The sequence below is a fragment of the Lepidochelys kempii genome, chromosome 11 (assembly GCF_965140285.1).
Source record: "Lepidochelys kempii isolate rLepKem1 chromosome 11, rLepKem1.hap1, whole genome shotgun sequence".
Lineage (NCBI taxonomy): Eukaryota > Metazoa > Chordata > Testudines > Cheloniidae > Lepidochelys > Lepidochelys kempii.
Genome location: NC_136390.1, coordinates 47,630,403 through 47,655,466, shown reverse-complemented (window position 1 = coordinate 47,655,466; position 25,064 = coordinate 47,630,403). Strand labels below are relative to the sequence as shown.

Sequence of the window (25,064 nt, the reverse complement as noted above, 5' to 3'; positions counted from 1 at the left end):
AAGTCTATCAGCGTTGCCTGAACCAGAATATACATTTCTGTCTTATTGTTTGACTTGAGCCAAGTAATTTCTCTGCTTCATTTCTGTTCATCTTTAAAATGGAGTTTATATGCACAAATATTACAAGTAAAGTGCTACATGAATGAAAACCATTATGGGTCAAATTCTGATAGTCCTAAAATAAGTCCCATTAAAATATATGGGACCACCCAAGGTGAATAAACATGTCAGAATCTGGAGTATTAAGAGTACAGTACTTAAGTAGGTTGGAAACCACAGGCTGCCACGTATCCTGCATTTTCTATGATCATCCTGATTTTTACAAGGAGATCCTGTGTCCTGTAGTCACTGATAGCATTTTGTGTCATGACAAAGTAGCATATAGTAATGTTGCTACCAAACATCATTTTGGTTGCATCAGGTATGCCAATGCACGGGTGAAAATTTTTCTACCAAAACTTTTTTCCCCCACTGAAAAATGCAGATCCATGTCAAACAAACACTTTTCAAATGTGTGTCAAATGTACCAAATTAATTTTGGTTTAAATTTTTTTCCAAAAAAAATTAGTTTTCTTTTAGTATTTTTTAAATGAAATATTTTAGTTTTTTGATTCAAAATGATTGTTTTGAAATTTACTTCAGTTTTACTTAACTTTTTTAAAAGTTAGAGCTCAAACTAAGCAAAATATTTTGTTTTGAGTTGAATGAAATGTTTAGAGTGACTGGAAAGTAATTTTTTCCCCACAACTTTTTTGGATCTCTTAAAACGTTTTCAAATTTTTATTTTTAGCTCAACGCCCTCCCCCCCCAAAAATGTTCAGTACAGCCAGTGAGCCAAAAAATCAATTATCAGCACAGCTGTAAATGCACCACAAAATGGAAATACATCATGACCTTAAAACAAACTTGCACATCACAGTAGCCATGCTCAAAAAAAAAAAAAGAAAAAAAAAAAAGCAACACTGGGATTTTCCCCATATATATAGTTCTACTGAAGTGTTAGGATTCCAGTGTGCTGCATTCTCGAACAGCTGAGTGACAGTTGTGGTGAACAGCAGCAAAGTGCTTAATTTGACTAGGATACGTGTTTGAGTATTCAGCAGACAAGTGTGACAGAAGCATATTTAAGAATTTTTTTACAACCATAAAATGTACTGTGATAGTAAATTACCAGCTATTATCACCTCATTAGGTCATCTCTTCAGAGTTTAAAAAAAATTTATCTGTGATATGAGGCCATTGCACTTATCTAGATTTATAAGTTTTAATGATTTGCCATTTAATTTAATAGAAAAAAGCATTGCTGTCTCTCTTATGGAAGTCCTTTGTTTACGAAGTAGAGCAGTGTAACTTAAGGGGTAAAAGAGGCAACTGGCATCACTGAAATATTCAGTAAACGCTTGTTGGAGTCATTCCTTTCCGTTAGTGTATATGGCATGTAAAACATTCTGTAGACTGTTATGTTCTTATGATTCAGGTGGAATGAATGGGAGAAAAGAAATACTACATTACTTTGCTATTATCAGCTTTCATTTTATCATCCAAAAAGGCAGACTGGGCATGAGGTTAGGAATGGTGATTTGAACCTTGAATTGGGGAATACTACAAATCAGTCAAACCAAGGCTGAATAAGGGAAAGTTACATCAGCTTTTTGATTTCTAAAGAAACTACGTCTGTGTAAGTGCTCCTGTATTAATCTCATTTGCACAAACAAAGTTTTATTTGAAAAATTTGCCATTAATATTGAGTGTGTTGTCTCAGGTGGGGAGGGAAGTGATGGACTATTGTCCCCTGAGTCTGGATGGATAGAGGAAAAGAAAGAGGCAGGGAGTGTCTGGATGCAGTGGCTGAAGGGAGAAGGTAGAAGGGGCTTTCTGCACTGAGGGATAAAGGAAGCAGGTGAGGTTCTGTACTGCTGGGAGAAGGAGCTGGAGAGTGTTTTAGCCCCACCAATTGTTTTGGACACCAGCTAACTTTAACTGTAAGAGTGAAAATAAATGTGTGAAACACTGCATGAGGTTCTTCTGACCATTTGTGGTCATTCTAGGTCCCATGGAAATTTGAGTATTTGCATTCTGCCTACCTAAAATCTCCCTGCAGTTTCAAATGGATGAGGAAATCTTGATTTCCTGTTTTAAAAGGCTACAAAGTAACACAGTGTGATACTTGAGAGCTGTCATGTTCCACTACAAAGGTAACTGAATCACAGTTATATCTTTTTGTGTGTTTATGCTGTAGAGGTACTGCATGTGTGTGTGTGTGTGTGAGATTTGGACTTCTTTCAAAGGGAGGATGTTATATAAATGTAAGATTATTTATGCTATTAACTGTGCTTCTGGCTTTCATGTCTAATAGTATACATGTAACTAAACCTCCATACAAAGGCAAAATGGAAAAATAATAAATTCTGGGATCAAATGCACTGTTATGAATATCTATAATGTTATGCATTGGAAAGATTTAATTAAACCCTCAAGCACAGTTGAATACCTCTGAAATTTCATTTCACTTGCTATCTAGCATCTGCATTTGGGAGTAGTATAATCACAAGTTTTGTGACATTTGATAAAAGATTTTTATTTGCACAAATGGGAACCTACCTCAATTAAAAGATTAGTGAATACTTATTCATTCTGGTTTATGCAGTACAAGTTGTGCAGCAATAAAAGATCATTTAAACTTTTTGCATGCTATGAAATTCACCTTATATCGAAGCACTGGAAGGGAGGGTAACGTTACCATTCAACAGAAGTAAAAATAAGAATAAAGAATAAAATACTTCTGCATGATTCTTTTGTGGGTTTTTTTTTTTAGTAAAACTTCCAGAAATCAGACACACATTTAAATTTTGTAGGGGATCTGACATGTTCTCTTTCAAACAATCCACATATCTCCAAAAAAGGCAAAAAGTCATAGGATGCACATTTTAAAGTAAACTATTTTTTCCACATTCAAGTTCGTGTTGACAGGTATAAGCTCCCTCTCCCCCCACCATCTGCCTATAATGGTACATGGATATATTTCAGCTTAACCTTTTCTGCATGATGAATTACATACTAGTCTTGGATATGTACAAGTTATGTGAAAAATGTGACTATTGAAGAAATAAAGAAACTAAATTGTTCCTACGAGAACAATGAACTAAAAAAAATCCTTATTGTAGTCATGTGCAAATGATTTAAAATTAAAGAATATCAAATGCAATAATCTCTTACAGATAAATCCTCAGCCACAGTAGTGCTCTGGAGAGAGATTCAGGATTGGTTCCAGTTTGGAAATGTGATGCCAAAAAGGCAACGTAATTAAAATAGGCAAACTGCAGACCTTTTAGTTTCTGTACTTTATATTCTGAGTGGAGGTATTAATCAGTGTAAAATTAATCTGTGTAATACCTGTGATTCATTCCACAGTATATTCACCAATTGCTTTCACATTTTCAATATGTTGAGGCAGATGTTGCTTATGTACAAGTCTACAAGGAGATTTCTGTTTTTGCCCTGTTGCTCTGTTCAGTCTTCATTTATATTGCTATCATCCATCTTATCTGCTTAAGAACTGACTAACTTCCCCAAGATATCGGCAAGGAAGGGGAAACTTAGATGAGGGTCTCAAAACTTCAACTTTGATTAGCATTATGTAGGGGCGGTAGTAACAGGAACATCTACAGCAGTAAATGTGCTGAGAGGGTAGATGTGCAGTAGCCACCCGTTTAGATGATCAAATAGAAATGTGTGCAGTCTTCATTTTATGCAAGCATCAGTTGTCAATTCACAAATTATCCCACTGCTCTTCTTCTCTTAGTCCACTCTCTTGTGCATTCTGTTGCTGTCTCTTTGTTGCTCTTTGCTATATTTTTGCAGACCTGTTTTGAAATGTGAGTCAGCATATTACCTTTTCAAGCACGCCTAGTACAGAGCTTCCAGGCTCTCTCCTACAGAGCCAGGAGCCAAGCCCTAGTTAGAGCTGAGACTCCCAGTTCCATGTCGGGGCCTGGAAGCCCTGGGGTCTTCAGCAGACCACGAGGTGAGCTAGCGGGAAACCAGGCAGGTTTCTTGTCCTTTGGAACTGTGGCTGAGGTTCATCAAAAGTTTGTCGAACCTAATATGTTTCTGCAAAACGTTTTGTGTTCAGTGAATCAGCATTTTCCAGCAAAAGCCTGTTGAGCTGGTTAAAAATTTTCCAGTTACACTACAAAACCTCTTAACCTTGTCTAGAGAATAACCAATCACGGCAAATTGTTTAGTAAACTCTTGGGTCAAATCCCACAGTTCTTCATCAGTGGGACAGTAAAATCAGTGAGAGCTTTAGATAGACCTCTGCAGAATGAAGGATTTGTCCCAAAGTCAACAGGATGAAATGTAATTTCCCACACACCAGGTATACAGTTAGCTTACATTCATGGTCTGCAGAGTTGAAGGCTAATAGTAGTAGTCTGATGCTCTATCTAGCCTCTTGGTTTTAGTGCTAATGCAATGATGACCTATTGGGGTAAAAGTCTCACAGCCTGTAATAGAAAAAGAAATTCAGTTCTGCACCCAATCCATTGACCAAAAAACCCCAAAACCTTAATAGTATGTGTGTAGGAGACACAGCTATGAAAGTGTATTGTGGGTTTTTGTATTTGAACAATCCTATTTCAGGCTGCTCAAGGCTAAGTCAGTTTCTTGGATTGATCTTTAGTACAGTAAACCAGAAATTTACCCATCTTCCAGGAAAACAGACAATACAAAAAGTGTTTTAAATGGATACAGAACTATATATTTGCTCATTTATGCTTTCTGGTCACAAATCCGACAAAGATACTAGAAAACATTTAAGTAGTATTAGTTTTAAATGTACCAGAAAACTAATCCTATGTGAACTTGTCAAGGCTGGTGGAAAGTAAAACCTTGAGGGACTATATAATGATGGCATTAGGGAATTGATTAGATGGCACTGCTTGCATTAGAATAATTTAACGTCGGTCCTCTGGTATTGCATCAAATTGGCGTTGATCAATAATGGTCCCAAGTGACTGTGACAATAATCCTTCTAAACACGTGTCCCCTTGAAAATACAGGCTGAATCACATGTGCAGCAGGGTTTTATTTTGATACTAACTTTTATGCTTACTGGGCAAGTCATGCCTAGGTGCCTTTTTTTTTTTGGTCCCTCTCAAGTGCACCCTTTGGGGAAAGGTTTTGTTAAAAATACCAGAAGGCCAACAGGCACGGATCTTACTTACGCCTTAATCTTTTCTAATCCGCCTTTGTCAGTTCTTCTCTGCCCAGGTAACCCTCATCTGTGACTGGGAGAAACAGATTGTCTTGTTTGCAGCAGGCGCTCTCTGTAACTGTGCATCAGTCTGTTCGTTTGGGTGGAAGCCTCTGACTGCTGACAACACACCCCTCCTCTTTTCCAACACCAAATTTTTAATGTTTAGGATCTTCCTTGATCCTAGGCTGTCAGCTTAGGGAAGAGTAAACCATACCAACCTGGAGCCAGATAGGTAGCTACTCCCCAATTGATGGCCCAACCGTTGTTATCTAAACTCCTTTGAGGATTACCCCACGTTTCTTATCTTTGCCATTGGTTCATTTCCCGTTGGTTTCTCTCCTAACAGAACTGCTTGGATTTACTGCCTGGCAGTTAGGCAGTGTAATGTCAAACAGACAACTGTTTCTTTTGTTTATCATTTTTTACAGTGCAAATAGTTGCAATAAAAATAATATAAAGTGAGAAGTGTACCCTTTGTATTCTGTGTTGTAGTTGATATCAATATATTTGAAAATGTAGAAAACATCCAAAAATATTTAATACATTTCAATTGGTATTCTATTGTTTAACAGTGTGATTAATTGCGATTAATTTTATTGAGTTAATCGTGTGAATTAACTGCGGTTAATCAATAGCCGTATTAGATGCTACACATAACTCCCTCATTCCTCACAAATGTTGAGGCTTTTTATCCAGGATGGCTATCTGTTGAGTTATTTACTGCTCAAATTGAGAGAGAAACTGATGACTTGGTCTTTAGTTTAGATGGGGTGGAAACTAGCGGAAGGTGACTGTAATCTACGCTTTTATTTAGTGTTTGTTTTTTGTAGTTAAAAAAGAAATCAAAACCAGATTATAAATTAATTAAATACAAGTACAAATGCTAAATAAGGGCCTGATGCTGAGGAATTGAGTATAGGGTGATGTGAGAGAGAGAGAGAGGGAAAAAAAAGAAAAAAGCAGGGTGGTCAGGTGCCCAGTTTTCTACCGGAAAGTCTGGTCAAAAAGATGACTTGACAGTGTCCGGTCAGATCTAGTGACCGGTCACCCAAAGTCCGGTTACTGTGGGCAGGGAAGGCGCTGAGTCATCACCCACACCAGCCCCTACTGAGCCAGGGCTGCCTTCTACCTGTGTTGGGCGGCTGTAGCTCCCAGTCCTGGCTCCGCAGGCAACTCCCTCCTGACCTGGGCAGAGGTGGGGGGGAGAGAGGGGAATTGGGGGGGAGACGTGATGGGAAGGGGAAAAGAAGAGTGAACAGGGGCAGGGCGTCAGGGGCAAATGGAGGGAGCAGGGCAGTGGTGGATCCTCTGGGGGAAGGGGTGGGGAAGGAGCATTACAAAGTTGGAAATCCTATGCGTGAGGGACAACAGTCTCTGGAGAGCTGCTTCCTTGTCTTTGAAGAAGTCCCTCTGTAGGTTTGCCATAGGGTCAGGAACATTTATGTATGACAGTCATCATACCATGTAATAGTTTGGGGTGGGTGTTTGTGATGTCTCCATCAAGTGGCTGGCCCATAGGGAGAAAAAGGGACCTATTACTGACTCTATATAAGGAAGATTTACTTTATCTCAAGCATAGAAGCCTGTATTTTTGGAACTGAAGGACAAGATTTCTTACCTGGCTTCTCCAGGTGCATGTGTGACTTGAACTATAATCTGACACCTGGATTTGGTACAAGTTTTCTCTACTGGATGTGCGACTGGGGTTATGCTATTAGCTCACCAACAGGAAGCAGGAAAGATTGTATTTTGATTCTCCTTGTGCCATCTATGCAGCTGGTGTACATCCATGGCTTCTATATGTATAAGGCCAGAGATTATGATGCCATGTCAAATATCTCAAGTAAATTATCACTTCATCTAAACAGATTTTTTTTTTTAGAGAGTAAAGTCAAACATCTCTGGAAGCAGAATTACTTAGTATGCACACTACCTATCCCATGTTTCATAGTTGTCTGAGAATGATTTAGAAAGATCAAGTACAGTCAATAGATATGTAATTAGTGTCCACATGAAAAGAAATTTCTACATGGATAAGCTGAATGCTAATGAAGCATGACAAACCATTTAATATGAGTTGTTCAAGCTCATACTCTCATGGGCACAAATAAATATATCCCAGTAAAAATGTTGAATATCCTAGGAGGTATGTGTTTTGGGTTAGGACACCTTTACAATGATCTTTTCTTACGCAAATAAATATACATTAAAATACCCCTTAAACATTGAAACAAAAATTGATCCAACTGAGGCTAATAAACTGAAAAAAGGAATGAAAAGTGAAGATAATCCGATTTATATCATAAATCAGATGAAATGGATATTCCTACCACATTAGAAGGGAAAGGCTCACCTGACCACTGAGATGGTTCTTCTAGTCCAAGTGATTCTCTGCTAATCCAGCCCCTCTGTGTCTGAAATAAAGGTGGTCATAGTCCTCTTTCTTCCAGGACAGTGCATACAACCAAGAATGGTGAGAAGCAATAATTTTGAAACCAGAAATTAATATGTTTGTGAGGTTTAATGCATTCCTATTTTTGAGGTGCTCTGGCACTATAGAAATGGCCCCGAATACTATAGATTTGCCAAGAATCGTAGGACTGGAAGGGACCTCGAGAGGTCTTCTAGTCCAGTCCCCTTCACGCATGACAGGACTAAGGTTAGACAAACACTTATCTAAACTATGTCTGACAAGTGTTTGTCTAACCTGCTCTTAAAAATCTCCAGTGACTGAGATTCCATATCATCCCTAGGCAATTTATTTCAGTCCCTGACAGTTAGGAAGTTTTTCCTAATGTCCATCCTAAACCACGCTTGGCAGTTGGACCATGGACCTCACGGTTTAATGAGAACAATTTACCTCTCTCCTCCTTTTAACAATCTTTTATGTACTTGAAAACTGGTATGTCCCCTCTCAGTCTTCTTTTCTTCCGACTAAACAAACCCAATTTTTTCAATCTTCTCTCATGGGTCATGTTTTTCTAGATGTTTAATCATTTTTTGCTCTTCTCTGGACTCTCTCCAATTTGTCCACATACTTCCTGAAATGTGGCACCCAGAACTAGACACAATACTCCAGCAGAGGCCTTATCAGCATGGAGTAGAGCAAAATAATTTCTTCTTGTGTGTTGCTTACAACACTCCTGCTAATACATCCCAGAATGATGTTTGCAGTTTTTGTTGTTGTTTTTTTGGCAACATTGTTATTGTTGACTCATATTTGGCTTGCAATCCACTCTAACCTCCTGGATCCCTTTCTACAGTCCTCCTTCCTAGGCAGTCATTTCCCATTTTGTAAGTGTGCAACTGATTTGCTCCTTTCTAACTGAAGTACTTTGCATTTGTCCTTATTGAATTTCATCTTATTTATTTCAGACCATTTCTCCGGTTTGTCCAGATCATTTTTAATTTTATCCAATACTCCAAAGCACATGCAACCCTGCCCAGCTTGGTATTGTCTGCAAACTTTATAAATGTATTCTCTATGCCATTATTTAAATCACTGATGAAGATATTGAACAGAACAGGCCCCAGAACTGATTCCTGCAGGGCTCCACTTGTTATGCCCTTCCAGCTTGACTGTGAACTACTGATAACTACCCTATGGGAACAATTTTCCAACCAGTTATGCACTCACCTTATAGTAGCTCCATCTAGGTCGGGGTGGGCAAACTTTTTGGCCTGAGGGCCACATCAGGTTTCCAAAATTGTATGGAGGGCTGGTTAGGGTAGGCTGTCTCTCCCCAAACAGCCAGGTGTGGCCCGGCCCCCGCCTCCTATCTGACCCCACCCCGCTTCTCGCCCCAACAGCCCAACCCGCGATTCCTGCCCCATCCACCACCCCCTGCTTCTTGTCCCCTGACCACCTCCAGACTCCCCATCCCTGACTACCCCCTGCTGCCCCATCCAACCCCCCGTCTCATTCCTGACTGCCCCCCCCGGACCCTTGCCCCATCCAACCCCCCTGTTCCCTGCCCTTTGACTGTCCCGACCCCTACCCACACCCCCGCCCCCTGACCACCACCTTGAACTCCCCTGCCCTCTATCCAACCCCCCTGCCCCCTTACCGCGCTGCCTGGAGCACCGGTGGCTGGTGGCACTACAGCTGCGCCGCCCACAGCACCGGGTCAGGCTGCGGCTCTGCAACGGCGCTGCCCGGCCGCCCAGAGTGCTGTGCTGGTGGTGTAGTGTGCTGAGGCTTTCGGGAGGGGGGACAGCAGGGGAGGGGCCAGGAGCTAGCCTCATGGGCCAGGAGCTCAGGGGCCGGGCAGGAGAGTCCTGCGGGCTGGATGTGGCCCACGGGCCGTAGTTTGCCCACCTCTGATCTAGGTTGTATTTCCCTAGTTTGTTTGAGACAGTCATGCAAGACCGTATCAAAAGCCCTACTGAAGTCAAGATATATTGCATCTGCTGCTTCCCCCATGGACAAGGCTTGTTACCCTGACAAAGAATGCTACTAGGTTGATTTGACACTATTTGTTCTTGACAAATCCATGCTGACTGTTACTTATTCCCTTATTATCTTCTGGGTGTCTGCAAATTGATTGCTTAGTTATTTGCTCCATTATCTTTCCAGGTACTGAAGAAATAAAGAAAATCTCAAGTATTTCCAAGTATCTAGGCAGTTATTGTTCCAGACCCCATTACATTGGTTTAAAAATCTCAATGATGATTAGGCAGTTAATTTTGTGGTTTACTATTTTTCATGTTGACCAGTATTCTCATCTTTTCCTTGTGCACCCCACATCTGTTTTTTCTACCTGTTCTCTATAGTCTTTGTCACAGTTTGAGGGGCTCTATGGTCTGCTCCAGGAATGCCCCTGAGGTCTCAGGCCTCTAGCCCTCACATTTCTCTGGGCAGGGACCTGAGTCTCCCTCACTCACCCATGTTATCTGTTATTGTTTAGAAGTCCTCCCAGATTTTCTGATTCTTTGCCCAATCATAATTCACTTAATCTATATAAGATCCTTTCTCATAACACAGTTGGCATTGCCCATGCATGTAAATCAGCACTTTTTAGAGGGTGAGAATGGCTCTTGCCACTTAGACAGTGAAAGCAGGCACAATGTAAAGGGGACTTAGGGCAAATGAGAACAGGCCTGAAATTTATAGGCCAATAGTTAGTAGAACTTGTGATATTGTTTAAAAAGCAGAAATCCTTAATTCTGTATATAGAATGGCATGTGTATTAATGGTCTAATTTATCCTCCGTCTATATGAAATGTGCATTATCCATTAACACAGCTATCTTTAGAAAAAGAGGGTATTTTTCTGTCTTTGAAATGTATTATAGATTAGACAGACACAATCAAGATGCCCTGATTCCAGCAGATATCCTGACTACACTTGGGATTAAATTTTAGATTGTATTTTATATCAGGATGCATTACTTCATATTTTTGTCTTTATAGGCTGCAAACCTTCAGATATTATCAGCTTTTTCAGTGTTTAGGTTTTATGTAAAGTTCAGATATTTCTGGGGGAAAACAGATATTAAAAGATTAAGCTCTGAGTAATTCTTATGAGAACTGCAGAATTGCTGTAACAGACAGGAACAACGAACAGTGAAATAATAGACATATATAACAAAAGAAAATGTCCAAAGCATCGTATTAATGGTTAACAGCCACTTAATAGACTCATAACATCGATAAACTACAAATATTTCCTAGAAAATCCTTTATTATTATCAGTGTTTGTTTAAAAAATGCCATTTGCATTGCCATGCACTAGATATATGCCATATGTTTTAGCTCTTCATAAATAATCATAATCACTCATTTCCTATTAAAAGGGAACTCCAAAGTGCTCAAAAAAGGGGTTTCTATCCTTGAATGCTCATTTATAAAGATGGAATTGTAACATCCTCTAAAAGAAAATTTGTACTTTATTTTTCACTTGGTGGTATTTTTACTCGGGGATCCTTTGGAAGACCGGAGAACTGAAGGGGTTAGTGACTTGCAATATTTTTATTAGATTTGTTCCACTTTCATTAGTGGAGAATTTAGGTGCCTAACTTTTTATATTAAAAAAAAAAGAAAGAAAAGTCAGTGAGCGCTAACTACATGAACCCTCCTCTTAATGTTGTTTTACATTATTACAGCATCTTTCACTTCAAAGATCCCAGCATGTTTCACAAACCCACTACATAGCAAGACAGTTGACAGAAAACATTGCTAGACAATGGTGAAGGAAGATTTACTATAATGGCCACAAGGAGAGGCATGCGTAGCCCATGGCAGATGCAGTGTAATCTGGTACTAACTACAGTCTCCTTCACCAGTGTGCCTGTAGCAAGGAGACTGTGTGGTGTATAAGCTCCTACATTGGTTGTATACAGCGGAGGATCATCCTTGGATGAGGGTGTTCCTCTCTGGGCTATTTGTTCAGCTTTTGTAGCTGAAACAATGCAGCACAAGTAGGTGCAATGTACCCTAGGATCTGACCTTATTGCACTTATTATGAGCTAAGCCTTATATGAGACAGAAAAGGAAGGCATTTCAGAGCTAATTACATTCCAGTGTATTTGAGAGTACAAATTGCCCAAAATATACATGGAGAAAATTTAGGATAACACCAAATGAATGACCGATAACAGATGTTACTAAATCACCTACTGCTGTCTGAATAGAACCCTACAGTGCTAATGACTTGTTTGACAGCACAAATACATTGTTTCAGTTTGATTGTGTAGCTGGTTCAAAAGAGGGAATCACAAAATATTCCGTGATTTATTATGTGTGCATGCCACTAGCATAAATATAGAGTGCAGTAATGGAGGGAGCTACTACATGTTAAAACATTACACATTAGTTTCTTTTCTGTACATAAGAAATTGGCTGTCTTAATTTAAAAACAGACTTTTTTTTTTCTTTTTAAAGATTGTGGCCTAAATTTGGGCAAAGAATAGAGTGATTACTCACGTGAGTAAAGCAAGCAAATATGGCCCAGTGTATTCAATAAAGAAAACAGATATTCAATCAAGAAGAAATAAAATAGAGTTGTTGATAAAAAGCAAGACCAGATGATATGCATCTCAGAGAATTAGCTAGCAAATTTAGTGGACCCACCAGCCTGGGGAATTGGGAACAATGGAGAAAAAGCCAATGTGATACTGATATTCTAAGAAGGAAAAAACAAATCCTAGGAATTACTATCTGGTAAATTTTACTTTAATCCCTAGAAAAAGGATAGAACAAATATGGGGGTGGGCGGGGCGGGAGGGGAGAGTCTGCAAACATCTAGATAAGACAATAGAATCAGGAGCAAACCCAGTAAAAGTACACAGTATAAAGAACAAATTAGAATATATAAATGTGAATGTTTCTTTGGATCGTATTACACTGTCTGAATTCCTTTCCTCCACTAATTTTGTAATGTGCAGTTGGACTTCAGTAAAACGTTTCCTACTCAAAAAATTTATATTAATTCCAATTGGTTTGGTTATGAACATTCATATGAAATGAACATTGCTAAAGGGCTATGGATAATGTCCTGTACCTGCAGGCATGGTTGTCTCAGCTACTGGCCAGAGGACAGGTCAGTCACATCCCTGCTTCTCTGCCCCATGTGGAGGGCCTGGTTGGGGAAAAGGGACATGACTGGAGCACTGCTGTGTTCTGGCAGTCCCTGGCTGCTGGAATGGCCCCTTTGGGCCATTGGCAACTGGGAGCAAGTTATTTCAGCCATGATACTGTTCTAAGGGCTTGTCTACATGGGACATGCTGAAAAACTAAGGCAACTCGACTAGAGGTGTGATGTCAATGTGTATAAATTAAGCAGTGTTAAATTACGAAAGTGGAAGCTCTCCAAGGAGAATTAAGGCCATGTCTACACTACTAACTTTGACTGACACAAGTTACATCAGCATAAAACTGCTGCAGTTAGTATATTGCTTGTGTGTGTGAATACTTAGTTCCTTGAGTAGGCACTGCACATGCTCACCAGGAGTGCCTGTGTCGATGCATAGTGTGGTGCACAATGGGTTGGTATCCCAGTATGCAACTCGCCACCATCCAATGCACTGTATTTTGAGAAGTTTTGACACATAGGCAGAAACGAGTTGCACAGGTGACTGGAGCAAAGGGTCAAGTTACCAGCATGCAACTTTGTCCATTTCATAATCTCATCCATATCCCACAATGTTCACACCTTTTAAAAAAAATCCCACAAATCTGCATGGACCTCGTCAGCTCTGCCAGAAGCATAGAACCTGTGCAGTTCTGCCCTGTTTCCATGAGTGTTACAGCACAGGACATACAATCCTCCACTATTTGCAAACTGCAAAAGCCACCACATCTACAGGGAATGTGATGATTTTGTGGAGGACAGGTTGCTGTGAGACATAGCGAAAACCCGTTCAAGGTTGTTGGCATTCTTGGAGCAGCTGCAGATGGTAGAGCACCACTTCTTGGCCTGAGAAACGGGTATTGACTGGTTGAATCACATCATAATGGAGGCTTGGGAATATGAGCAGTGGCTGCAGAAATTGTGGGTGCCAAAAGCCACATTTTTGAACCTGTGTGCTGAGCTGGTCCCAGACTGACAGCTGCTCTGACAGTGGAGATGCGAGTGGCAGTTGCACCGTGGAAACTTGCAGTGCTGGATTGCTACTTGTCAGTGAGAAATCATTCTGAAGTTGGAAAAATCCGTTGTGGGGACTGTTATCATGCAAATGTGCAAGCCCATTAATTGTCTCCTGGTATGCAGGATTGTGACTCACGGCAAGTTGCAGGACATAATGGATGGATTTGCAGCTAAGGAGTTCCTGAACTGAGGTGAACAATAAATGGCATGCTTTCCCTATTTTGGCACCAGCCCACCTTGCTCCAGCATATATCAACAGACAGGCTATTTTAGTATGGTTAAGGAAGTGTTGGTGGATCATCGGGGATGTTTCACCGACATCAGTGTTGGTTGGTCAGGGAAGGTGCATGAGGCGCAAGTATCTTTAAGGACACAGGTCTGTTCAGAAAGCTGCAAGCAGAGACTTCCTTTCCCAACTGGGGATTACCATTGGTGACATTGAAATGCCAATAACGATGCTGGGGGGGGGACCCAGCCTACCCCTTGCTATTCTGGCTATTCCAGTTTTTGATCCCTTAGACACCGGAGTTCACAAATGTGACCAGAGCTGTCAGTGTCTGGCATCGTAGGACAGCTGCAGGAAGACTGTTAGGGTCAACATAGGTAACGCAGTGTCTACATATTCCATGGCTTTATGCCATCGAGGGAGGTGGTGTTACTTTGTCACTGTAATGGGGTGCTTACATCAGTGGAAGACAAACTTAAGCGTAGACAGATGCACAACTGGGTTGACACAAGGTGGCTTATGTCGACCTAACTCTGTAATGTAGCCCAGGCCTCAGTTACAGTGAACCTAGACCAGTGGTTCTCAAAGCCGATCCGCCGCTTGTTCAGGGAAAGCCCCTGGCGCGACGGACCAGTTTACCTGCCGTGTCCGCAGGTTCGGCCGATCGCGGCTCCCACTGGCTGCGGTTCGCAGCTCCAGGCCAATGGGGGCGGTGGGAAGCAGCACGAGCCAAAGGCCACGGGCCACGGGCCTTTGGCTCGTGCTGCTTCCCACCGCCCCCATTGGCCTGGAGTGGCGAACCGCAGCCAGTGGGAGCCGCGATCGGCCGAACCTGCGGACACGGCAGGTAAACAAACTGGTCCGTCGCGCCAGGGGCTTTCCCTGAACAAGCGGCGGATCGGCTTTGAGAACCACTGACCTAGACCACTTTACTCCTGAATCAGAGCACCCATACAGAGGGTTAAAACACTAACTTATGTCCATGAAGATATGAAGTAAATTTTTCTTAACTTTCCTGCATGTCCCCATGTCCTGACTCTCATGTAGGGCTGTTTTTAGGGTCCGAGAGCTGTAAAGGTGAAGTAGAAGGACTTGAGTCCTTTCCTTACCCCCGCCCCCGCCAGGCTCCAGTGCAGAGTGCAGCTTGGCCAGCCCAAGTATTGGAACCCATTCCCTTCAGAGGAACTACTCTTGAGTTCTATCAATGTAGCAGAGGATAATCAGGCCCATGGCATCCCTGCAGGCCAGCATGTACAGAGGCCATTTGGGGCAGAAGAAAGTCTTAAATTGTTAGGCCTCTAATCTGCTTTATTGAATTAGTAAAGTTTCTTCATCACTGTACAGGAGGACTGAATTTCTTAAAGGTGCAGAACTAGTATTTCAAATACAAACCATACACTTAAAATAAACATATCACAAATAAACAGAAATTTATTTAGATTAACCAGGCAACATTGTCCCCTAGTTGCATTTTTGTAGCCAGATTCCAAGGAGTATCAGAAGAATTCAAAGATGAGCTTCATACACTCAGTGAGAACTGAGCTCCCTGGAGACCTCAGTCCTGATTGTTGACACAGTCTCCTCCATTTATACTAGTTCAACACTGGGCCAGAGAGCAGATTCATTCCTAAAACTTGCCCTTCCTGTACCAACATGGCCAACTGCACCCCAAGGACTACATATAGGGAAGGACAGCTTTAGTCTTCACAGCTGGGAGCTGCAGCTAGGATGTGCTGAATTAACCTCAGTATGGCATAGCCTCCCCTTCCTTGGGGTTTTGCTGTCTGTCTGGGGCCTCCCGCTGAAGGAGAGGTAGCAGGTGCCTTGTGCTATAGAATCCTGTCTTCTGGCAGCCTTTCCATCATAGGGAATCCTGCAGTGTGTTGAAACAGAAACCAGAAACAACAGAAACCAAGCATGAATTTGGCCCTTAGGGATTGCATTAGTGTAACTGAGAACAGATTTTTGTCCAGATTCTCTCTTTAAGAGATAATGGGAAACATTTGTTCCGCTATGTACAAAACCTAATTACTCAACAAAATATTTTGACCATTCATGGCCATTGTTGCTGTAGTTGATCATTTCAAACCAATGTTAGGAAAAATAGAGTCCTGGCTACACCGTGACCCACTCTCACTAGGGTCTCTTATTGGGCCAGATCTCTAATGGTTATTTTGGTGGATCAAGCAAAGGCACATGCCAGAGATCAATAGCCACCCTCTTTGATAGGTTCATCATGCCCAGTCATACCCTATCTCCTCCATATGTCCAACTTCTAAGGGTAAACAAATAAGCAGAAAATAATAATGGAAATAGATTACAAATGGTCAGATGCCCCATTAATTACACATCATTCCAAATCTTAGTAATGGACTAAAACAGGTTCTCAAACTGGGGGTCAGGACCCCTCAGGGGGGTTATTACATGGGGTTATTACATGGGGGGGGCACGGAGTGGCATGCACGAGAGCTGTCAGCCTCCACCCCAAACCCCACTTTGCTTCCAGCATTTATAATGGTGTTAAATATATAAACAAGTGTTTTTAATTTATAAGGGGGGGGGTGTCACACTCAGAGGCTTGCTTTGTGAAAGGGATCACCAGTACAATAGTTTGAGAACCACAGGACTAAAATATTTGGGTTTTTAATGAAATATTAAGATATCTACAAGGTCAAAAAGAATGTGAAATAAGTTCCCTTATTCAAACCATATGGAGAGACAGTTTATACTGTGAGTGTATAGTTATCCTCTGTGAAGGGTATTTTCTCCTATTTCCTTCCATTTTAGTGCTATTTATATGATCCCCTCCCAAAAGTATGAAGCTTAAGTTACTGCTTCTGTTGTGAAAGGTGTCTTGTAATAGGATAATTACAGTTCCCATACTGGATTGTATTTATGTTGTCCATATCCTGACTTTGAGTGATCTCAGTATTTCTCCCATACATACATTTGCCACCAGGGTACTTAATCACACCATCCTGCCATTGATTTTATTCAAACTTCCGGTTGACTGCACATGGAATGACAGCAGGATATGAGTTGGCATAGATCAGTCAGTACTACATGTGATTCTCTGAATACCAAATTTCCTACATGACTGCAGCTCAACACTTATAAAGTGTACTGCGTGCTGATTTCGTTAAAGGGCCACTGTGCTTATATAAACCATTCCTGTGTAGCTGGGGGTCAAGTCTGAAATTAATTCAATTGTGCATTTGGGAGCTCTGTCATACATGTAGTGAAGTATGAACAGGTCTGAACATGTGGTTACAATGAAAAAACTGAACTGATTTAAAAATTATTCTCCCACTTGCACTGAAAACGTTGCAGCACTTATCCCCAGAAAATTGGTTTGTTCTCTTTCTTAATATCCTGCTAGCTGAGCCAGTTCACAATCTGAATTCAACAGCAGCAGTTAGAATTTTTCATTGTTAAGCTTTTAAACTTTAGTATTTTTGTAGTTTATACTTTTTATATTATATAAATGCTACCTGCTAATAGTCCCAGGATAAAAATCTCTGTATGGGATTTTGAAAAAGCAAATGATAGTCTATGTAATTTTATATATATATAACTCATTTTTTTTATTTTATATACATTAATTAACAGTGCTCCCAAATGCACAGACATCCATATAATACAGCACAGACTGTCACTTGCTTTTTCAAAACACTATATATATATTTTTGTGTGTACAGCCATTGGTAAATCTGAATTTAATTAAATCTTCTGGTTTTTTTTAACCTCTTCCCTGTTTGAACTCTTTAAACTGGTTTCCTAATGGCTTGAGTTGCAAAATTGTAGTAAAAGATAATTTAATTGACCGTGTCTGGTGGAGCAGGACTGTTAGATGCATTAATGTAACAAAGTATTTTTAAAGAGGGTATTCTGCACAACGGTTATTGCAGGGCTGCTTTCCAGGTCTGGCTGAAAACTTCCAAAAATGAACTTTAAACTCTCAACATTGTGGCTATTGATTCTCTTTTGCTATGCTATCTTCCTTTTAAAGTGTGGTTCCTAATCTGAAAAGTGACTATGTACAAACAGCATCTTACTGAACAGATCATTGTTCATATTCTGACTTTAGTCACAAAAGTAAGTTTTTGACCTTGTTAGCACTTCAACATCAGTACAGTAAGAAGAGAATGACCTAGAGTTCATTCCTTTTTTATAGGTCTGTCCAGAAAACAAGAATTCTGTTTTGTGAAAAAATTGAGCCTTCAAAATTTGGTTTCGTCCCGCATTGGAATGAAAACTAGATCTTTTTTTTTTCTTTTTTTATGAAAAAACACGAGAGAGACTTGCTCCAAATCAGGTAGCAGAGTTAAACCTAGGTCTCCCACCTCTTAGATCAGAGCCCTATCTTTTAGGCTATTGGTTATTCTAAGCTAGTGACTTCTCTTAGGTTCAGGACGAACCTGAGAAACTATCTCGACAAATCAGCATTTTCTGAGAAGAGAACATTTAGTCAAAAAATTGCTGATCATCTCTATTTTTTGATGCACAATCAAAGCTGAATTACAAAATTGTTTACTATGTTTCAATTTTAGTGACCATAAACTGCACTTGACAACCCCACTGAAGACACTTGGTCACATTCTGCTGTCTATTTACACAGGGCAAAATCAGAGGAGTTACTTTACTCTTTCACTGCTGTAAAAGAGATTAGAATCTGGTGCAATTATTTTTTTAATTTTGTCACTGAGAGGTTTCAAAGAATGTTTTCTTTAGATGACACTGAAGAAAAGGGGTCCTTTTATGCTGTTCCAGTGGCACTGGAACAAGGGTGAAATGGGTAACTTGCGGCATTTTCCCAACACAGAGGTGGCATAGTGTCAACAAAGACAACAATACACCATAGGGGAATGTCTGGGGTGGGAAGAAGAGTGGTCAAAATGGTCTGTAGTTCAGCTATTCCGGGCTGCAGAGCACACCATATGAAATAATGCGAGGCTGTCAGAGTTAGAGCAACCCCAGTGAGCAGAATCAGTACCTAGCAGTTCCAGAATCCCAATTCAAAGGTGACGTAAAGCCACCTCCTTCTTGGGCAGTGCCTCCTGAGACTCATAGCTCAAAACTGGGGCCAACATTTCTGAGTGGCAATTAGAAGTAGCTTGAGACCATTTGGACTGTTGAGAGTCTACACGCTATTTGTGCTATTCTTTGTGCTGGAGTGAGCTGTCAGAAACGGGGGAAGTTCCCACTCCTGACTACTTGTCTGCTCTCTCAGAGATGGCTCACAAGGGAGTGTTCAGCTATTTTGTGATTATAGTATTTTTCTCTGGTAATTTCTATGGCATGTTAGCCTGCCTCCTACATCAGCTCCTGAATGACAACTGACATTTTTTCTTCATGAAAGGAATTTTTAATGGGCTCTATCTACCATAGCTGGAACTAGCCATCTTGTGTGGAAAATTCAGGATGTGAGTCCTCAACAGTAGGAGAGCTTAGGTCCTCAGTAGCTCTCCATATCTTCTAGGGCCACATCAAGAGTCATTTAATCGGAGCAGGACGTGTTCATCCCAGATAGCTACAGAAGGGTAAAATTTCCAAAAAACAACTACCATAGTCTGTATCCTTCGGTCAAATCCATGCCCTGTTGTTAATGAAACTCCTGTTTCATTTTCACTCATTTAGTTCCTGCTACCTTAAAGTGAAAGGGAAAAAAGAGTAGTCGCCAAAGGTGATAACTACTTCTCTCTCTTGGAAGGAATAAAGAGGAAAAAGAACTCACAGATCCAGATTTCAGTTGCTTCAGGAGTTGCTTTTCCAAAGACAACACCTTTGTGACTTAGGTAATACCTTTAAAATGACATGGGGGAACTTAAAAACCTGAAAAGTGTTAATATCAAAGAGAAACTAATCATCACTGGGATAGCAGGGAATCTTTAAACTACTATTCCTCACATTCCTTTTGATAGAAAATAGTTCTTGAAAGTCTTCACTAGTTTTAAAAATGTATTTAGCATTTTTTGTTATGGAGAATAATGTATGAATATTCAACTTTTATGCAGTAGCACTTTTATCCAAGGATATCAAAGTGCTTTAAAAACATTCAGTTCTCACAACATCTCTGTGAAAAAGAGAGAGGGAAACCAAGGCAGAGAAAGGGTAGCTGGTGGTGTTCAAAGTCACACAGAAAGCTTTTGAAAAAGCCAGCAATAAAACCAGGTCTCTTGACTCCTTATGACTAAAGCACAGGACTAGACCAGTCTTACTTGGTGTTCTTCCTGAAGGCTACCAGGCATGTGAAATACCTAGGACACTATGTTGCTTGAAAAGAGAACTGAACAAATATCTTGTCTTTTAAAGGCTCATATCTGGGACCATCATCCCTGCTCTGTCATTTAAAAAATGAAAGTTAATATGTATTTGATGCAATTTGGCGCTATGACATTTTGAGCAGAATGGCCATGACAGGAAAACTAGTCTTCTGCAGTGAGCAGCAGCTACCTGAACCATCCTACAGTGAATCAAACTCTTCCCAACCCTCCAAATCCACCTCCTCCTAGAGGGATGGCTGAAAGGGAACCTAAGTCAAAAGGTTATTTACAGGTGGGCACTGGAGACACTTGAAGAAAGTGACACTCAGGATCAGTTTTTACCTTATTGCACCAAGTGCAGTTCTGTTATGGAGAGTGGGGGAATTGCCTTTGATGTGCCAGTTCTTACTACCAGCTATTAGTGACAGCAAGAGCCAATTCCTTTTGCCCTGGTGGTGTGAGCAGGCATATCTTTTCTTCACCCATTCCCTTCTCTTGCAGATGGCTCAGAGTCAGATTGGCTACCTGGATACTAGATGAATTGCTGCTGAATGATGTAAGGCTGTCTTCTACATAGAGTTTAGCATGCTCTCTTCTTTGGCTTAAAGGCTCTGCACTGCAGATTAGGAATTGAGCACCAGATCTCCTGCATGCCATCAGAGCCACTGCACCATCCCTTCTGGATTAGTTTTGAAAGTTTTGCTGAGCAATTTCAAAGCAGGCTTTATTTTAAGTGTCCTTCCAAACAAGAGAGAATCCTGATGTTTTCTATTTTAAAAATCCAACCCAACAGTGTCATCCTTGTTGTGGGTCAGAAGGTCTTGTAAAAGGCCATGGACCAGCTTCCACACTGACTTCCATCCTCTGTAACCCCACTGGCATCAGTAGGGCTCCATGGGTGTAAATCAGTGCAGAATGTGACCCCAGAATCTTAAAAACGCTATTGATTTGGGTATTAAACTACACATCCATTTTCTTCAGCAGGACTTAAGTTCCCATCTGCCAATTAAACATCTTGAGGTAGTTTTAGCTCTCTGCTGTAATCAGAGAGCTGCCAGTGTTGGTATTCTGGTGTGTCTATTGGTACCTGATCTGAATGCCAGTAACTATGCAAAGCTGTGTTTAAAAGAACCAGGTTTCTTTCCACCTCCACCCAGAAATGTCAGGATTGAGTTCGACAGACTGCTTGGGTCTCACTGAATTAGTTCCAAGCTTCAGTTCCCCACAAGGTAGTGTCTCTTGTTGCTAAGCAATTTTGTAGCCACAGCCAATGAGACTTTAAGATAGTCTTTCTTTTTGACAGAGATCATGCTCCCCTGGTGAGCCTTTTCATAGCAATGCTGAATAACAGCCAATGGGCTGTGTAGTCAGTGGAATTACTCCAGAATTGAATTTGGCCCAAAGAGTCATATCCTATAAGGTGCTAAGCACCCTTGATTTCACCATCTCAGATGTCACTTGGTGTCTTGCAGAGATAGTCTCACAGGAGGGTCAGCTTAGTCCCCTCCTACGTTTCATTCACTCTCAAGTGGGAGATCTGAATTGGAGAGTGGAGCCAAGACAGCCTTAATTTTGTCTTTTAGCATAACTAAGCTGTATAGAGGAAGAAAATCACATTAACCATGTTTTACAGATGGGGAAACTGAGGCACAGAGTCACATGGCCCGCTTTTCAGAAGCACTCGGAACCCATAACTGGGGCTAGATTTTCAAGCAAGCTCAGCTCCCAAATAAGTGGTCAGATTTCAGAAGGACAAATAGCTCAATGTGCTGAGCTTTTCAGAAAAAGCTGGCCATAAGTGACATGTTGGCTAGGTGCGGAGCTCTTCAGAAATCCCGCCCCGCTTCTGGATGCTGAGCACTTGAAAATCTGGCCACAAGTGATATGAGGTGAGCCAGTGGCAGAGAGATGGGAATAGAATTTATACCTCCTGTCTCCCAGGCTCATACTCAACTGGTGAACCATGCTACTTCCCTCCCCGCCCCCCTACATTACAAAACCTGCGTCTTAGAGAGAAGACTTCATCATCATTAAAAATATCAACACACACTGCACACTGTAACAAGTGTAAAGACTAAAAGCATTATAAGTGGGTTATGGCAATCTTTGTCTCTTAGCACCACCCCTGCAGATGCTCATTTCCGAAACCCACTCCAGTCCAATGCTTGTAGTTAGCTTTCTCCATGAAACAAGGGGCTTGCTTAATTGCAGTATAGACTCAACTGACTTTTGCTTTAATCTCTTTTTGGCTGCCTGTGCACCACCTTCTAACCCGACTGCATGGTCTGTGCCTGCACAGTACATTTAATTTCTTTTCAAAGCAATCATTGCATAGAGTCATTTATTAGTAAGTCAATTATCTAAGTGTGGACAGTATGCTTAGTGCAGTGCAAAAAACCAGAAAGGAAGATGTGTTCTGACTTGAGAAGCCTATAGTCTAAATGGACAGACAATGCACTGGGAAAACCAGAGGCTTTTTAGGTTGTCTGGCATTTTGATAATTTAAATCTTTCTCTTTCAGTGAAACGGGTTGTCTTGGTTTGTCTTGGTTTGTCCTAGAGGAGAGGCCTCAGGAGGGATCTGAATGAGGATGGGATGAATGTTTAAGCACACAGGAGGGTATTCTCAGTGTAGAACTTTGCCAAGGCTAGAAAGAAACTAATCCATGCTCAAGTCAGCCTAATCCTGCTCCCATTAAAGAGTGTTGTTATTGTCTTTAATAGGAGGAGGATCTGTCCCCAAAAGTAAAATCCGGAATTCCTGGCTCCTTGTCCTCTGCTCGGATCACTGAAACAGCCCTTGTTACCTAGTAAATAGTGAACTGCCTCTGGCCAACAAAACTAAGGTTACACAGTTCACCCAAATGTTTTCATTTAATAGTTATTGTGTACAAACAATTAATTGTGAAATATTGAAAATACATGCATATAAATTCCAACAAAATTGGAGCTAGGAATAATACTATCTCAGAATTCAGTGTTGTTTCCTCCACCCATTTCTTTCAAAGTGCTTTCCTCCCCACCTGATACAACAAAAGTGGATGAGTCACATGTGATTCCGTTTATTGTTTCCTAAGAGTTATCAAGAGAACAGCCCCACTGTATTTTTCAGACATTTTTATCAACAGTCGTCAGAGGTGACCATACAAAAAAGAAAGCGCGTTGACCCATATGGAAGCATGTATTAGCACACTTCCAATATATTTAGTATGGAAATCTTTAGCTTGGGTTCTTCCCTGTGAAATAAATCAAGAGAAGGTTCTAGAAATGTAAGCTGGACTTCTGATTAATATCTGGATGTGTTTTTAGTCACTGAACATTTGTTAAATGTAAAGTACTAGTAAGATTTATACTTTAAATATTGATACCCAGGGTCTTTTCCAAGTGAAAGAATTTTATGGCTGGCAGTGGTTAATTTCTCATTTTAAATTCTCAGACAAATTTCCTGTTAGATGTTGATTTTAGAGTGTTAGATGACAGCATGATGCCACTTGGGGATTGTTTGAGCTTGAGCCACAAATTTTTGTTGCAGATCTGAGATTTCCCAAAGTTTAGGGATGCTCAGTTCTGGAGTTTGAGTTCAGCCTATTAGGAGAACAGGGTTCCTTCACAAAGTTTGAATCTAAATCTGGAATCAGACCCTCTTTTGATTTGGAGATTTCTGGATTCTAGGATTAATTTGGAGCTGTCTCAAGTCAAAGCAATATTATGCATCTGATTTAAATAGAGAAAAGTCAGTAAATGTCAATGAACGTTCAGGTTTATCTCATTGAATTGTTCCTGGATATTCCATGATAACACTCATAAGACCACCAATGTAAAGCACTGGCATCCAGAAGTCAGTTATGATTCAACTTTCAGCCTCATCATCAGGTTTTCTTGCTGCTTATCAGTGCACTTGAGAACTTTAACTTCATTGATACCCAAATGCACTTGGTAAGTCCAGCAAAATACACCTAGCTGCTTGCAAGTGACATGCCATTTTTTACCTAACTAATCGAGGTTTTCCTGCAGTGCTCATGGCTGTAGAATCTGAGAATCTTTGATCCTGAGAGTTCAAAAAAATGATCGTATTCTTCTGCTCCACAGAGGCTGCAGCAGGAAACTGTGCGAAAAGGATTAATATTCATTTACATGGAGTTTGAGTGTGCCCGAACCATATAGTTTTAAAAATTAAAGGTGTTTTGTCTAGAACTTGTCAACAAAAACATCTGACTAACGCTGCTTGTAGAATAAACCAAGTAAATAAATACGCCTGGGCTAAAAGGCCCTGGAGACGAACCTTGAGCTCTCAGATGTCAGGTCTGTACGAACTGGCTTGACGGTGTGCATCACACTTTTAGACATCACCTTGAAGCTGATTTATACCAAATTTGCAGTTTCAGAGCCAATTCCCTCAGTGCTTTAAGGCTGGATTGGATGCTGTGCTCCTTTTGGTATATACACAGACAACAGGGAGAGGTCTTCAATGCAGAAAATGGTACGACAAACTGAATAGGGTGATGGAAGTCCATACGTATTTTGTTTTCACATCATGTTCAAACCTTTGCATTGAGGAGATGAGAACGTCAAATGCTGTGCTCAGGCTACTGTTGGGTAAGGAGTAAACAGGGGCCCTTATCCCTGTTTGGGTTTCCTACTTCAGTTAAAACAAAAACTGTTTGAAGGCTGATTATTTAACTTCCAGCATTTAGCTGCTACTTTAACAGCCCCACCAGGCCTTTCACTAATC

The 25,064-nt window shown here is 40.8% G+C and overlaps 1 protein-coding gene across 1 annotated transcript in view; it reads left to right on the top strand.

Moving 5' to 3' along the window:
• Positions 1-23,124, top strand: part of LOC140895954 (uncharacterized) — a 39,650-nt gene extending 16,526 nt beyond the window's left edge. Inside the window, exon 3 of the mRNA XM_073306923.2 lies at positions 23,057-23,124. Coding sequence (XP_073163024.2) covers positions 23,057-23,124 — 68 coding nt within the window. The remainder of the gene's footprint in view (positions 1-23,056) is intronic.
• The last annotated feature ends 1,940 nt before the right edge of the window (positions 23,125-25,064 follow it).